Here is a 14,897-nt window from a genome sequence, read left to right on the forward strand (position 1 = left end):
AGCGGGACGCAGAGAGCACCAGGCCGTCCACAGACAACGGCCCTGCCTCTCCACGCACACCCAGTACTCGAAAGCCCGGACCCCTGGACTCTCGCACACACGTAACGCTAACGAGGACATCCCCAGGACTGGGGGCAGGGTGAGGAGGAAGGGAGATGACGAGGAAGACCCGAGGGGACACACGTCTAACACAGGCCATACCGAGCCCTCCCTCCGAATCTGGGCCAGTCCCGCTCCCGCCAGCAGGCAACCACAGGGCCTCAGGGAGCCTGCGGACAGCGAGGGCTCCGTGTGCAGCAGCCGGCCCCACACAGCCACGATGCGGGATGTCTCGCCCGCTGACAAGACTGGGAACCAGAAGTTCCCTGAGTGATCCGCGAGCCGCGGCACAGGTGTGGCCGCCCCTCAGAGATGCACAGCAGGACCCCAGGGACGCAGCCCAACAGAGTCAGGGCCACCCTCATCCGGGAACCAGAGCTGGGCCCGAGGCCGCCCAGTGGTCAAGGAGCTAACATCTCACACTCCAGGGGTCACGGGATGCCACACCTGTGGAACGAGGCTTGGAAAAAGGGCCGCGGGACTTTGCCAAGGCAGCAGCCCCAGCTGAGATGCGCTCGTCTGCAAGGCCACAGAGGGCCGTCAGACCAACATGCCACGGGCTCACCCAACCCAGTTTGGACTCCCACCGACCCCACCGTGGAAGTGCCCAGAAACAGAAGCAACCCTTACCTTAAATATCTTTAAGTTGTTCTGAGCTTCCTGTAACAAACTCTTCAAGGCAAAGTGCATCCTCTGCTTATTCCTACAAGGAGAAGACGCTACCGATAGGACTGCAAGCAGCCTGCGGCTCGGGGGCCCCGGCTCGGGGGCCGTGCCTGGGAGCGACTGCCGGAGGCCTCAGGCTTTGCGGGTCAAGGAGCCACATNCCTGCCCAGGCCTCCCCGCCTCCAACCCCGCGACAGAGAACGCTCCCCACGCCCACCCCACCCTCACAGAACACACCCCACGGCCCCCACCACCACCCCTCAAAGTGACCCCAAGAACAAAGGAGAAGTGTTCTCTTACCCCGAGTAGAGATCAAGGGGGCAGTATCTACTTATCTGCTTCCACTTCCCAGTTGCCACCTGTTAAGAAAGCACCAAGTGGTGTCAGCGACTGATGGCACAGCTGAAGTGAGGACAAGGGTGCTGAAGGTCACCACCAGCAGATGCCACCACCTCCAGGTGCGCACCGTCACTCGTGGGGGCTGGGGCTTGGCTCCAAACCCAGGAAAGTGCAGCCCTCCACTAGCCTCGGGCTGCCCGCCCAGCCCTGCACGTGAGCGGGGCCGCTGGCGGCGAGCGCCTTCCCAACCTGACAAGGCAGTCCCACAGAACGGCCTGGCTGACTTCTGGCCATCGGATGAACAAGTCTTTAAAACTGTAACATTCAGGAAGGGGAGGGTGTGTCCGACAAATTATTTTATGTTGCTGGGGAGAAGACCAATTATCACGAGCTTTTGAAAGTCAGCTTGCTGGTTTCCGTCAGATTTTAAAGGTAGGTATCCGCTGACGCTGGGAAACCTTTATATAAGGAGCCACCAGGTCAAGGACGTTCACTGCAGCCTAACTGTACCCGTGAGTCTGGAAACAACCTCAGAGTGCGTCCGTGCTCACAGGCCAGGACACTTTATACACGAAGGGATGAATAAACGACATCCAGCTAACAGAAAGAGGCAAACGTGCAAATCACCATTTGTTCGAGGAAAAAAGCAATTCACGTGAGTGGAAGTGATGTTACTTTACTTAAAAAGAAAAAAAGAAGTGCATCCATAGGTGATATCCAACTATGCACTGAAAAAGCCTTGAAGGGTACCCGACAAATAATCCTCAAGGATTAAATGAAAAAAGCAGAGCAACTACGTACGAGATACCATATCGGCTTTATAAAAGTATACGTGTACATGCACATGTGAGAAAATATGTGGGGAAAGGCATCCTCTCATGCCCCCCAGGATAACATGTATATTTTGTTGGCACATAACATGTACATTTGTGTTGTATATATCTGTGCTGATAGCTCAGAGCCTGGAGCCTGCTTCAGACTCTGTGTCTCCCTCTTTCTCTGCCTCTCCCCTACTCATGATCTGTTTCTGTCTCAAAACTAAATAAACATTTAAAAAAAAGAAGAAAAGAAAAATGGCCAAATCTAAGAACAGTCAGCTTTGTGGCATTTCTAATGCTCTATTCCCAACAACCCCAATCCTGGTGAAAAGGAAGCCTGACAGCCACCAAGGGGACTGAACTGGGCAGGAGTTTCTCCAAAGCCTCATGCCCAAAGAATGGTCATTATATGACCTATCTCCTGGACCCCCGTCTTCACTACCTCACTCAGAACTGAGCAGGTGTTGGGGCGCCCGGGTGGCTTAGTCGGTTAAGCGTCCGACTTTCGCTTAGGTCATGATCTCGCGGTTCATGGGTTCGAGCCCTGCGTCGGGCTCTGTGCTGACTGCCAGCTCGGAGCCTGGAGCCTATTTCGGAGTCTGTGTCTCCCTCTCTCTCTGACCCTCCCCTGCTCATGCTGTCTCTCTCTCTCTCTCTCTCTCCTAGAAATAAATAAAAATATTAAAAAAAAAAAAAAAGAACTGAGCAGGTACAGAAGGGGCATTTTCCCAGGGGCAGCTGTGAGCCAATGGTTTCACTGCACGGCTACCTGAGAGAGTGGATAACCATGATGGCCAACAATCAGGCTTAGCCCAGTGCTAACAAGGAAAAGCCGAGTAATGACATATACACAGGGCTCTAGAAGGCCATGCACAGGCTCTAGAAAGACCTTCAAAGGCCCTCTCTTTCTGCTGACCTGAGGCTCTGAGGAAGTGAAGGCTGAGTACAGCTGAGTGTTGATGACAGTCCCTGCCTGCACAGAGCTCCTCAGCAAAGATTTACTGGTTCCAGGCGTTCAAGAAAATGTCAGTGCTGAAAGACTGTCAACCAAAAGCTGTTCATCTGTAAGACTATCCTTTGGAATGAAGGACTAATTAAGACACTGCCAGGTAAACAATAACTAAAAAAAAAAAATTGTTGTTGGCTAACCTGCCCTACAAGAAATTCTAAAAAGGGAACCCTTCAGGCTGAAATGAAAGGGCACTATATAGTAGTAATCTGAATCCATGGGAAGAAATAAAGAGCACCAGTAAAGGAACTACACAGATAGGTAAACAGAAAAGACAATATGTATATTCGTTTGTAACTTTTATATCCCATCTCCTTGAAAGAAAGAATGTCCCCCACCTGGTAGGAGACAATCGTCAGGAATCTGTAGTAACGAGCACACTGTGGACAAAGACTACCTTGTGGGGGGAGGCAGCAAAGCAAGGGGGAGCAGAGCTTCCGGATACCAGTGAGATTAACTGGTATTAACTGAGCAAGACTGTTCAGCTTAAGATGTTAAAGTAATGAGTGACAAAACAGAAAATGAACAACAAAACAGAAGACTTGAACCACACTATAAACCAACTAGACCTAACAAACATCTATAGGACACTCTACCCAACAACAGCAGAATACACACTCTAACCAAACAAACATGGAACATTCTCAAGGAGACATGAAGTCATGCAAATGTTCTCCAGACTCAGTGGAATGAAATTAGAAATCAATAGCAAAAAAATAAAAATAAAAACAATTGAGAAACTCACAAACATGAAAAATCTAAACACATTCCTAATCATCAATGAGTCAAAGAAGAAATCAACAGGGAAACCAGAAAATTGAGAGAGAATGAAAATACAACATACCAAAATTTATGGGAGGCAGAGAGCAGTGCTTACGTGGAAATTTATACTTGTAAACACCTATATGAAAAAGAAGAAAAATCTCAAATCAATAACCTAATTTACTGTGCTAACAAACTAGAAAAATAAGGCCAACCTAAATCCAATGCAGACAGAGGGAAGGAAATAGTAAAGATTAGAGCAGAGACAGATGAAATGGAGAATGGGGAGAAAACTGAAGAAAGTGAACAAAACCAAAAGTTGTTTCTTCAACAAGATCAACAATTTTTACAATCCTCTGGCTGGATCAAGAAAAATGACTACAAACAGAAATGAAAGAAAGGATGTTCCTACTAATCTTGCAGAAATAAAAAAGAATTTTAGAAGAGTAATATGAACAAACAAATTAGATGAAACACACAAATTCTTAGAAACACAAAACTACCAAAACTGAGTCGGGAAGAAATAGAGGATCTGAACGGAATAATAAGAGCAGCACTGAATCAGTAATCAAAAATCCTCTGACGAAGGAAAACCCAGGACCAGATGGCTCCACTAGTGAATTCTAACCAAATGATTAAAGAATCAACATCAATACTCAAACTCTTACAAAAACTTAAAAGAGTAAAGAGAAGGAAACACTTTGTAACTCATTCTATGAAGCCAGTTATCACCCTGCTACCAAAACCAGACAAAACATCACTAAAAAATACTTCAGGCCAATATCTCTCTTTGTTTTTTTTAATTAATGTTTTAATTATTTCTGAGAGAGACAGCCTGAACAGGGGAGGGTCAGAGAGAGAGGGAGACACACAGAATCCAAAACAGGCTCCAGGCTCTGAGCTAGCTGTCAGCACAGAGCCCGATGCGGGGCCCGAACCCACGAACCATGAGATCATGACCTGAGCCGAAGTCGGACGCTTAACCGACTGAGCCACCCAGGCGCCCCCAGGCCAATATCTCTTAAGGCAAAACCCTCAACAAAAACTAACCAACCAAATTTAGCAGCAGATTAAATGGATCATACAAAAAAGTGAGACTTGTCCCAGAAATACAAGGATGGTTCAACAAATGCAAATCAGTGTAAGAGACCACACTGATATAAAGGAAAGTACCTTTGGTCATCTCAATAGATGAAGGGCAAAATCTAACCTTCTTTCATGATTCACAAAAAAGGGGGGAAAGAACTTGAAAAGAACACCTATGGCCAACTCACAGTGAACATCACACTCAGTAGTGAAAAACTGAAAGCTTCTTCCTACGATCAGGAACACGATAAGAATGTCCACTCTGGCTTCTACACAAAATTGGACTGCAAGTTCTAACCTGAGCAATTATGGAAAAAAAACAAAGGGCACCCAGATTGGGAAGAATGAAGTAAGACTATCCTATCTGCAAATGACCTAATCATGTATACAGAAAATCCTGAGAAACCACCACCACCAAAAAGAGCAAACAAGTTTATCAAGGTTGATAGGATAAGGTATCAATATACAAAAAACAATTACATTTCTCATCCATTAGAACGGCTGCTATCAAACATAGAAAAGAAGGGTTGGCAAGGGTGTAGGGAAAGTGGAACCCTCAGGTACGGTGGTAGGAATGTCAAAAGGCACAGCTGCTGTGGACAACAGTATGGTGGGTCCTTGTAATTAATTAAAAACAGAATAACCACATGACCGAAAATTCTACTTCTGGATACATACTCAAGAGAATTGAAAGCAGAATCTCAAAGAGATATTTACACACCCATGTTCATAGGAGCATTATTCACAAGAGCCAAAAAGGCAGAAGCAACCCAGTGTGTGTCCCCGGAGGAATGGATTAACAATGTGGTATATACATTCAACGGACTATTATTCAGCCTTAAAAGGGAAGGAAATTCCGACCTATTTTACAACATGGATGAACCCTGATGCCCTAAGTGAGATGAGTCCGTCACAAAAGAACAAATACTGCGTATTTCCACTTCTATGAAGTAGCTACGGGAGTGAAACCCAGAGACAGAAACTAGGATGGCAGCTGCTGGGAGCTGAGGAGGAAGAGCGTGGAGCCGTCTAATGGGGCAGAGCTTCAGTCTGGGAAGACACAAAAGTTCTGGAGACGGACGGCTGGTGGTGACTGCTGCACAACAACATAACTTATCGGTTAAGATGGTGAATTTTCAGTGTGTTCCACTGCAATGCAAACTACGTACATTCAGGGACGCCTGGGGGCTCAGCCGGTTAAGCGTCCGACTTCGGCCCAGGTCACGATCTCACGGTCCGTGGGTTCGAGCCCGAGTCAGGCTGTGTGCTGACAGCTCAGAGCCTGGAGCTGCTTCAGATTCTGTGTCCCTCTCTCTCTCTGACCCTCCCCTGCTAACGCTGTCTCTCTCTCTCTCAGAAATAAATAAAACCATTAAAAATATATATGTATATTTAGAAAATCAATTCTATTTCTATGCAATAAACAACCTGAAAACAAAATGAAAAATATATATATACCATTTACAACAGCATCCAAAATAATAAAATACCTAGAAATAAATTTAATAAAACAAGTATAAGACTTACACACTGAAAACCATAAAGTATCACTAAGTGAAATTAAAGACCTAACCACAGAGCAAAACATCCTGTGTTCATATAATATTAATAGTTACAGCAGCAATACCTCCCAAATTGATCTGCAATTCAATGGAATCCCTACCAAAACTCCCAGCTGCTTTATTTGAGGAAAGTGAGAAGCTAAAGGCATCTAAACTGGAAAAGAAATAAAACTCTCTTCACAGATGGCATGATCCTATACATAGAAAACTATAAAGAATCTGTAAGAAAGTCACTCAGCAAAGCTGCTGGGTACAAGATCAATATCCAAAAATTAGTTGTGCTTCTATATACCAGCAATAAACAACCTGCAAATGAAATTAAAGAAGCAGTTCCATTTACAACTATACTTACAACATCCTAAAAGAATATCTAGAAATAAATGTAACCAAAGTAATAAAAGACTTACACGCTGAAAGCTACAAAACGTTGCTGAAAGTAATTTTGAAAGACCTAAGTGGAGAGACCTGTGTTCACGGACTATAAGTCTTAATATTGCTAAGAAGGAGGCACTGCCCCAAGTGATCTACAGGTTCCTGCAATTTCTGTCAAAATTCCAGTGGTCTTTTTTTGCAAAAATGAAAAATCTGATCCTCAAATTCATATGTAACTCTAAGGCGTCCCAAAAAACCAAAACAATCTTGAAAGAGAAGAACAAAGCAGGAGGACTCAGACTTCCTGATTTTAAAACTGACTACAAAACTACAGAATAAAAAAAAAAAAATTTTTTTTTTTGGGGCGCCTGGGTGGCTTAGTCGGTTAAGCGTCCGACTTTCGCTTGGGTCATGATCTCGCGGTTCATGGGTTCAAGCCCCGCGTCGGGCTCTGTGCTGACTGCCAGCTCAGAGCCTGGAGCCTGTTTCAGTCTGTGACTCCCTTTCTCTCTGACCCTCCCCTGCTCACGCTGTCTCTCTCTCTCTCTCTCTCTCTCCTAGAAATAAATAAAACATTAAAAAAAAAAATTTTTTTTAAAAAATTTTTTTTTTTAAAAAAAGGTCATAGTGGCAGGAGGAAAGACATACAGGCCAACTGGAACAAAACGGAGAGCCCAGACTAACTAAAGCACCATATTTACCCAAAAGATCTTCAGTAAGGGAGCCAAGACCATTCAGTGGAAAAAGGACAGTCCTATCAACAAATGGTGCTGGGAAAACTGGAAATAAATGCAAAAGAAAATTGGATGCTTACCTCACTCCATGTATAAAAGCTAACATAAAATGGATCAAAACCTTAGACGAAAAGCTTCATGACCTTGGATTAGGCAATGATTCGACTATAACACCAAAAGCACAAGCAACGAAAGAAAAAGCAAAGTATACTTTAGTAAAATTAAAACTTTTATGCATCAAGGACACTATCGACACAGTGCAAAGACAACTGACAGAATGGGAAAGGATATTTGCTAATCACATATCTGATAAAGAATTAATATCCAAAATATACACAGAACTCCTAAAACTCGACAACAAAAACATAACCTGATTCACAAACGGGCAAAGGACTTGAACCAATGCATCTCAAACGAAGACATACAAATGGCCAATAAGCACATGAAAAGATGTGCAATGTCACCATCCATTAGGGAAACACAGAGTGAGGTACCACTTTGTACCCCTAGGATTTCCTACAGTCACAAGAAGCGCTGGAGATGTGGAGAAACTGGAACCTTCCAGCGTTGGTGGGAATACACAATAGTGTGAGAGCAATGGAAAACAGCCCGACACACGCCCAAAACATTAGCTCAAGAAATTTCTCTCAGACCCAGCAACTCAACCCAGAAGAACTGAAAGCAGGGACTCGAACATGCACATGCATGTTCACAGCAGCTGCATTCACAACAGCCGAAGGGCAGAAACAACCCACATGTCCATCAAGAGATGAATGATAAACAAGGTGTGCCCCGGACAGTGGAATGGTGTTCAACCAAGCTACAACGTGGATGAACCTCAAAACCATGATGCTCAGAGGAAGAAGCCAGTCACGAGAGGCCACCGGATGTAGGATTCCATTTACAGGACACGTCCAGGGCTCGTCCACAAGGGCAGGCGTTTGCCAGGGGCTGGCGAGGCAGGGGCCTGGGGAGTGACTGCTAACGGGGATACGATTCTTTGTGAAGTCATGAAATTATTCTGGAATTTGAGTGATGACGGCAGCACACCGTGTGCACTTACTAAAATCCGCTGAATTATACACTTCACGTGTGTGAACTTAAGATACGGGAACTATACCTCAATTTGAAACAAACAAAGACGATGAACATGAACTACTTGTGAAAGAAGCAAATCATATCAAAACTATCTGTGTTTTCACTCCTCTGGCAACTCCGGGGGGTCCCACCCCAGGGCCAGCGCCCGCTCGGGGCCGCACGGGGGCCGCAGCACCCACTTGGGGCTGCGCGGAGGCTGCACTTCTCACCTTGAGGTGCTGGTGCATGCAGTAACGGCACACCTTGTGCTTCACCTCGTGTGTAACGTCACTGGAGAAAGGAATAAACCCACATTTTGGCTGCAAAATAAACAAAGAAGGAAGAAAAAACCATTTAGGCACAAATCCCATACCTTTCAGGAGAGAACGGAGCGTGACGCCCAGGGAAATCAGATACGTCTCCCAGAATCACTTCCGTCTGCAGCCCCATAGGGAACAGACCCCTTCCTCACCGCATCATATCAACGGCTCCGCCGCCACAGAATCCGAGGCCAGAGTCCTCACTGGGGAGACCAGAGGTGCCTCGATCACTGACCGGACAAAGTACAACACACCGTGACACGAGGCAACGCCTGGAGGAAGGGGTCTGCCCCCGCTCCCAGCTCTGAGCAGCGGAACCCTCGCTCCCGTGGACGAGGTGGAGTAAGCGGGAAGCCCCTCCGACAGCTGGGAGCCTCCCAGGACATGTGCACCCTGGCTTTTAAAGCCACAGTTCTGGGGCGGGACCGTCAGGGCTCCGTGTCGGGGCTTAGAAGGCCGGGTGTCATCTGAGACACCGTGACGCTCACCCTCGCAAAGGGCAGGCAGAGCACCCGGGGTGACCCCAAAGGCACCACCACAGAGGTTTGGAGGAAGGAGACGAACGATGGCCCAGGACACCAAGGAGGCTTCCCAAGGGCGACACGTGGGCCCTTATCCAGGGGTCACTGCCCTCTGATGGGCACACAAATCAGGGTCTGGAAGTCACACAGGCCCCGTGCCTCTTCCTTCTGGTGGCCGCCGGCCAGAGCTTGACCCTGGCTGCCTCCACGTCCCAGCTGCAGGCACAGGCCTATATCTGAGGGTCCGGCCAGTAGGAAGAAGCAGAGCACTAAGGTGCAGGTGACAGAGATGAAGGAGTGGGAACCAAGCCGAATGCACGAGAGCTGGGGGCTGGGAAGAGGCCATGAGGCCCAGCCCGGGGAACCTCGGGAGCTTCTGTCGCCAAATGCACTCCAGACAGACGACCTGCAGACTCATACCTGCACCCCTGTTCCTGCCCCCGCCCCCCCATTTCCCTTTGATAAAAGTTCACCTTGATCTCTACACACAGAATCGGCCGGTGCTCTACAAAATGGTAGGTCTGAAGTCTGGCTAAATTGGGAAGGCACAGAGCATAGCCACTGAGGGTGTCCAGGTCCTTGTCACAGCGGGATTCTGAAAGACAGAGCCGAGAAAAAGCCGGAGGATCAGCGTAGAATAGACGAGACAACCAACGGCAACTTGGTGGGCTCCCGGGGCCAAGGGCCAGCCCTGCCCAAGAGAGGCCTTGGCCTCCGGCTCCTGGGAGGCCCTCGCAGCCTCATGCCGTCCTGCGTCCTGGCTGAGGAGTGTCCGTGTTTATCCGGGACTTCACCTGCAGGCTGGGCTGGCGCCACTCCTCCGTGCGCACGGTCACGCCTTGTTGCCAGGAGAAGCAGGCACTGTGCACACAAGTCCCGTGCGGAGGACGCCTGGGAGCTTGTGCTGCGTCTCTCAGATGACCGTGTGGGTACGACAGAGGCCCTCAGTGCAAGAAGCCATAGCCCTGAGGGCAACCGAGAGCTCCAGACTCTTCTAGCACATCCTCAGGCCTGAGGTTGTTCTGGGGGTCCCCGAAGGTGCAAGCATCCTCAGAGGTAGGAATGGTCTTGGGGGCCACTCCGACCTCTGCGACTCCCTTGACCCAAGAGCCGAGACAGGAAGGAGGCAGTGGCCTCCCCCTTCCTTGCACAACCGGTCCTTCAGGCCCTGTAACACCCCTGCTTCCTCAGCACCACCGAACCACACGCCTCCGACCGCAGGGGGAGTCAGCTTTCCTCCGTTCACATCACGAGGCCAACGACAAGTCACCGTTACAACGAGGATCAGTTAAACTGGTAATTCAAATGGTGACACAGAGCCTTAGAGCGAGCATCAGGCCACCCTGGTCTAAAGGAGAGCAGCCAAGGGCGCCTGCGTGGCTCGGTCGTTAAGCATTTGATTTCAGCTCAGGTCATGAACCCACGATTCATGAGTTCGAGCCCTGTGTCAGGTGAACACGAGCCCTGGGGGAGCCCCACTCATCTCTCCCTCTCTCTGTCCCTCACTCACTTGCGCCCTCTCTCAAAAAAAATAAATAATAACAGAATAAAAAAATAAAGAAGAGCAGCCGAAACCCAGTCCTGGCTCTGGCACGGCCTTCCCCTAGGCAGCCCTTTCCACACAGCGCCCCAAGCCAGGGGCTCCTGCGCTCTGCTGTTTCCTAATCCCCAGGCCACCCGCACACCCGAACCGCCTGGCTGGGCTTCAGGAGGCAGGACCAGCCTCAACACCAGGTCCTCACACCTGGTCTCTGACTGGGAGGAAAAGCTCTGACGTGGCTACCATGGTTACCACTGCGAGCAAGGGCAGGAAGGTTCTGGAGGCCGCGGGGAGAAGCGGTCGCCCACGGAGCCTCATGTCTATGTGCTTCCCACGGGGGGATAAGCAAGCAGGTGGATTCTAGCTGCTGGGAACGGTCCTCGGGGCTGTGGCCGCTGGAACACCCGGCCCTCCGGGGGCCCCCCCACAACCGCCCTCCCTGCCTTCCCTCAGCTCCCCTTCTCCCAGGCGCGCCTCCCAGGTCGCATACTTCCCGCAGCAACCCGCGCATCCGATGCCCAGAATCGTCTTCATGAGCTCCTAGGACTTCTACCCGAGGGTAAGGTTTCTGGCCACAGAGCTGCCGAAAACAACATCTACCCAACACACGTCACATGTCGAACTCTTCTCAAATGGAGTATTTAAATTACCAACAAAACGTAGAAGCCGGAATGCTTACCTGGTCTTTCAGACTGTATCTTTAAACAAAGCTGTTTCACGAAATCTAAAGGCAGCCGAACCACTTCCTGTGAGAACAAATACGAAATACTCAGTGCACCGCACGGCAGTGGGAACGGACTCCATGCCACAGAACTGCACAGTGAAAAATGGTCGAAATGGCACATTTCATACTACGTATATTTTATCACATTAAAAAATTATTCAGTATGTGAGTTCAGGAATAAAAGCTGCTCTATTATTTGACCAGATAAAAGAGATGCGACAGGCCATCCTCAGGGCGCCAGCTTCCACAGTAGGAGAGCCGCCCCAGCCCCAGTGAAGGCACTCGGTTCCCACAATGCCCAAGGTGGGCATGGGGCGCTCACCCGCTGGGAGAAGCCATCGGAGCCGCAATGGGAGTGTGGGGAGCGGCAGATGGACCAGTCCGGGGCCACAAGTGAAGTGGAACTGCACTTTTTTAAACAACTTGAAATTCCCAATTTTATAATGGGTTCCATCTTGGGCTCTATCTTGGGCATCCTGAACACTTGGCTACATTTTACCGACCCCTGATTCAGACTCCTGAGTCAGCGTGAACCATGCCATCCTGCCTGATGGACGACGGATGGACGGACGGACGGCAGGCAGCCGGCGCCCGCACAAAGTACTAACTTAAGAAGTACAGTTAAGCCCACACAGTTCCTCTTCCTGGAACTGTTAACTTGGAAGCCGTCGCCACACCAGCTTCCCCGTTGATGGGCTTCTGCCCTCAGAGGAATGCAGGGGCGGCTGCAGAGACAAAGGAGCAACTTGTCCAGTCTTCCAGAAGCTTCCCCAGGAGAACAGCATCCTCTCCCTGACCATGTGGCCAATGCTTCCATCATGGCAGGATCAGAAACAAGTCACAGCCGCCCTGGTGGCACTCACCCTGGGAGGACCGGGCCCACAAAAGCAAGACAACACTTCAAATTCCATCAGTGTTTCAACCGTCCACTGTACCGAGGACACAAACCCCTGAAGGCACAAGGGGAACAGCCTCTTCCCTGTTTCCCTACCTCCAGCTGGTGGGGTCAGGCCTAGACCAGTCCCCAGACCAGTCCCCAGACCGGCACCCGTCCACACGTACGCTGGTGACCAATTCAGCCATCCCGTCTACACCCACACAGGTGACCAGTGTCAGAGGTCCCGTCTACACCCACGCTGGTGACCAGTGTCAGAGGTCCGTCCCATCTACACCCACGCTGGTGACCAGTGTCAGTGGCCCCGTCTACACCCACGCTGGTGACCGGTGTCAGCGGCCCCGTCTACATCCACACCAGTGCCGGTGTCAGCGGCCCCGTGTACACACACACACACCGGTGTGACCAGTGTCAGCAGCCCGTGTACACCCACACTGGTGATGGGGGTCAGTGGTCCCGCGTGCACACACTGGTGTTGCCTGACGGTGGCCCTGTGCAGACAGAGACGTGCAGGGCCCCCAGCCCGTCCTGTGAGGACCCCACACCCAAGGGAGAAAACGCAGGCTGAGTTTCACTCTGGCAGGGTCTCCACGCAGAAGAGGTGCGTCAGCGGGACGGATGTTCCGGGGATGTGACCTTGCGCGCTCACAGTCTCCAAGAGGCCCGTCCACTGTGCGCAGACAGACGCAGACCTGGAGGCAGAGGGCCACGGGGGCCCTGATGCCGTTCCTACCTGCCAGGCCACCGTCAGCTGCGACCCGGAGCTGCCCACCACCCTCGCTGCTGACCCCACCTGGGAGAAACGTCCAGAGCCCCCCAAGAGCCGCAGGACAGAGAAACGCCCCGTCCTCCGGGAGGAAGCCAGCAGTCAGCACAGCCGAGTCCACTCTGACACTGTCCGGGCACCTAGAGACGTGGGGCTCCCACAGCCGCGGGCTTCGGGCCTTCCCACTACAACCGCACACCCAGAGCCCCGCCGGGGGCCGGCCCAGCCTCTGTGGCCCCACACGGCCGGGGGCCGGCCCCGGAGGCCAGCGGGATGCCGTGGCGAGGACGGTCGTCTCGCGGACCCGGGGCTGCCAGGGCCGGCTCACGGCAACATTCCGAGCCTTTCGGGGAGCCCACACCGGGAGGTGCTGAGGCCCGCAGCCCGCTGGGCACTGGTGTCGGCCCAGAAGGGGGTCCACGGCCCCGATGGACCCCCAGCAGCGCCGACAACCATCCCCAGCTGCCCGGGGACCCCCTGGAGGATGTTTGGCTTTAACTGTACTCAGGCGACCCTCAAGCTTCAGACAACTTTCCCTCTGCCTCCTCGGTACTGTTTTCCTCAGGATGAACTCAAGCTACGGCGTTTGCAGTCAGAGGCCCCGCTCGCTCTGGGGGGAGCGGCAATCGCTGTGACACGTGAGGACGCACGCCCCCCGCGGAGCCGCCCGTGCGCGTCCCAACCAGACTTCGTCTGTGACAGGCACCCCTGTGGGTAAGGGGGGCCAGAAAGGGCCAGCAACCCAGACCTCCCGAGGGCAGGGGCAGGCCGCCGCACACGTGCCCGGTGTGGGGGCCCCTCCCCTCCCCAACTGGCTCGAGGTAGCGCCAGCAGCAGAGGGCTCAGCGATGCCTCTGGATCTCTCTCGAGAGCCTCGGCTAGCTGCAGCCCCCAGGCTAGCGGGGTGGCAGGGACCGGGGGCACCTGGGGCTTGCTGGCTACAACACACGAGCGCTACCGAGCACAGAAGGAAAGCGCCAGGAGGGCGGAACGTGAGGGCTGCCGGAGGCACAAAGGCCCAGGCTACGCTGCAGAAGCTGGTACCATGAGCGCAGGGCGTGTGAAGGCCGCCTACGTGACTGTGGGGGGAAAGGTCACTTACCCCACAGTGGACGTAATTCTCCCCCACAAACTCTTTCATCACACTCCTGCTGAAGTCCACTATGTTCTGTAGGTGCTGAAATATCTCTTCTGAGGCCTGTAACAGAGAAGCGCAGGGGAGCCTCAATGGCCAGGGCCTCCGAGGGAGCGACCGGCACCAGGCACACACCAGGAGCCCGCGCCCCGAAGGTGGGGGTAAAGGCGAGCCTCACCAGAGACCACCGGACCCCCCAGAGCTCCCGTCCCACAGCCCCGCAGACTCGACACCATCTGTCCAGGAAAGCATGTGTGCCCCCCCGCCCTCCTCCCGCCCACCTGCGGCCCAGGCGTACCGGCTGAGGAACGCGACTTTGAACAAATGTCCTGGCCAAAAACCACCAGGTGTTTACATTTTGGTCCTCAGCACCTAGATGTAGAATGAAATCTGCCCTCCCCAGTCAGAGGCTTGTGAAGCACCCACAGGCTAGGAGGTCTGGGCTCTGGCCCCAGGCGGCAAGTCCGAGGTG

At 51.5% G+C, this 14,897-nt stretch overlaps 1 protein-coding gene across 1 annotated transcript in view; it reads right to left on the reverse strand.

Moving 5' to 3' along the window:
• Positions 1–14,897, reverse strand: part of IPPK (inositol-pentakisphosphate 2-kinase) — a 48,293-nt gene that overhangs the window by 27,922 nt on the left and 5,474 nt on the right. The window contains exons 4-8 of the mRNA XM_077773968.1: positions 11,585–11,651; positions 9,839–9,960; positions 8,755–8,844; positions 1,066–1,124; positions 730–802 (exon numbers count right to left, since the gene is read on the reverse strand). Coding sequence (XP_077630094.1) covers positions 730–802; positions 1,066–1,124; positions 8,755–8,844; positions 9,839–9,960; positions 11,585–11,651 — 411 coding nt within the window. The remainder of the gene's footprint in view (positions 1–729; positions 803–1,065; positions 1,125–8,754; positions 8,845–9,838; positions 9,961–11,584; positions 11,652–14,897) is intronic.

This window comes from Crocuta crocuta, unplaced genomic scaffold (genome assembly GCF_008692635.1).
Source record: "Crocuta crocuta isolate KB4526 unplaced genomic scaffold, BGI_CrCroc_1.0 scaffold866, whole genome shotgun sequence".
Taxonomy (NCBI): domain Eukaryota; kingdom Metazoa; phylum Chordata; class Mammalia; order Carnivora; family Hyaenidae; genus Crocuta; species Crocuta crocuta.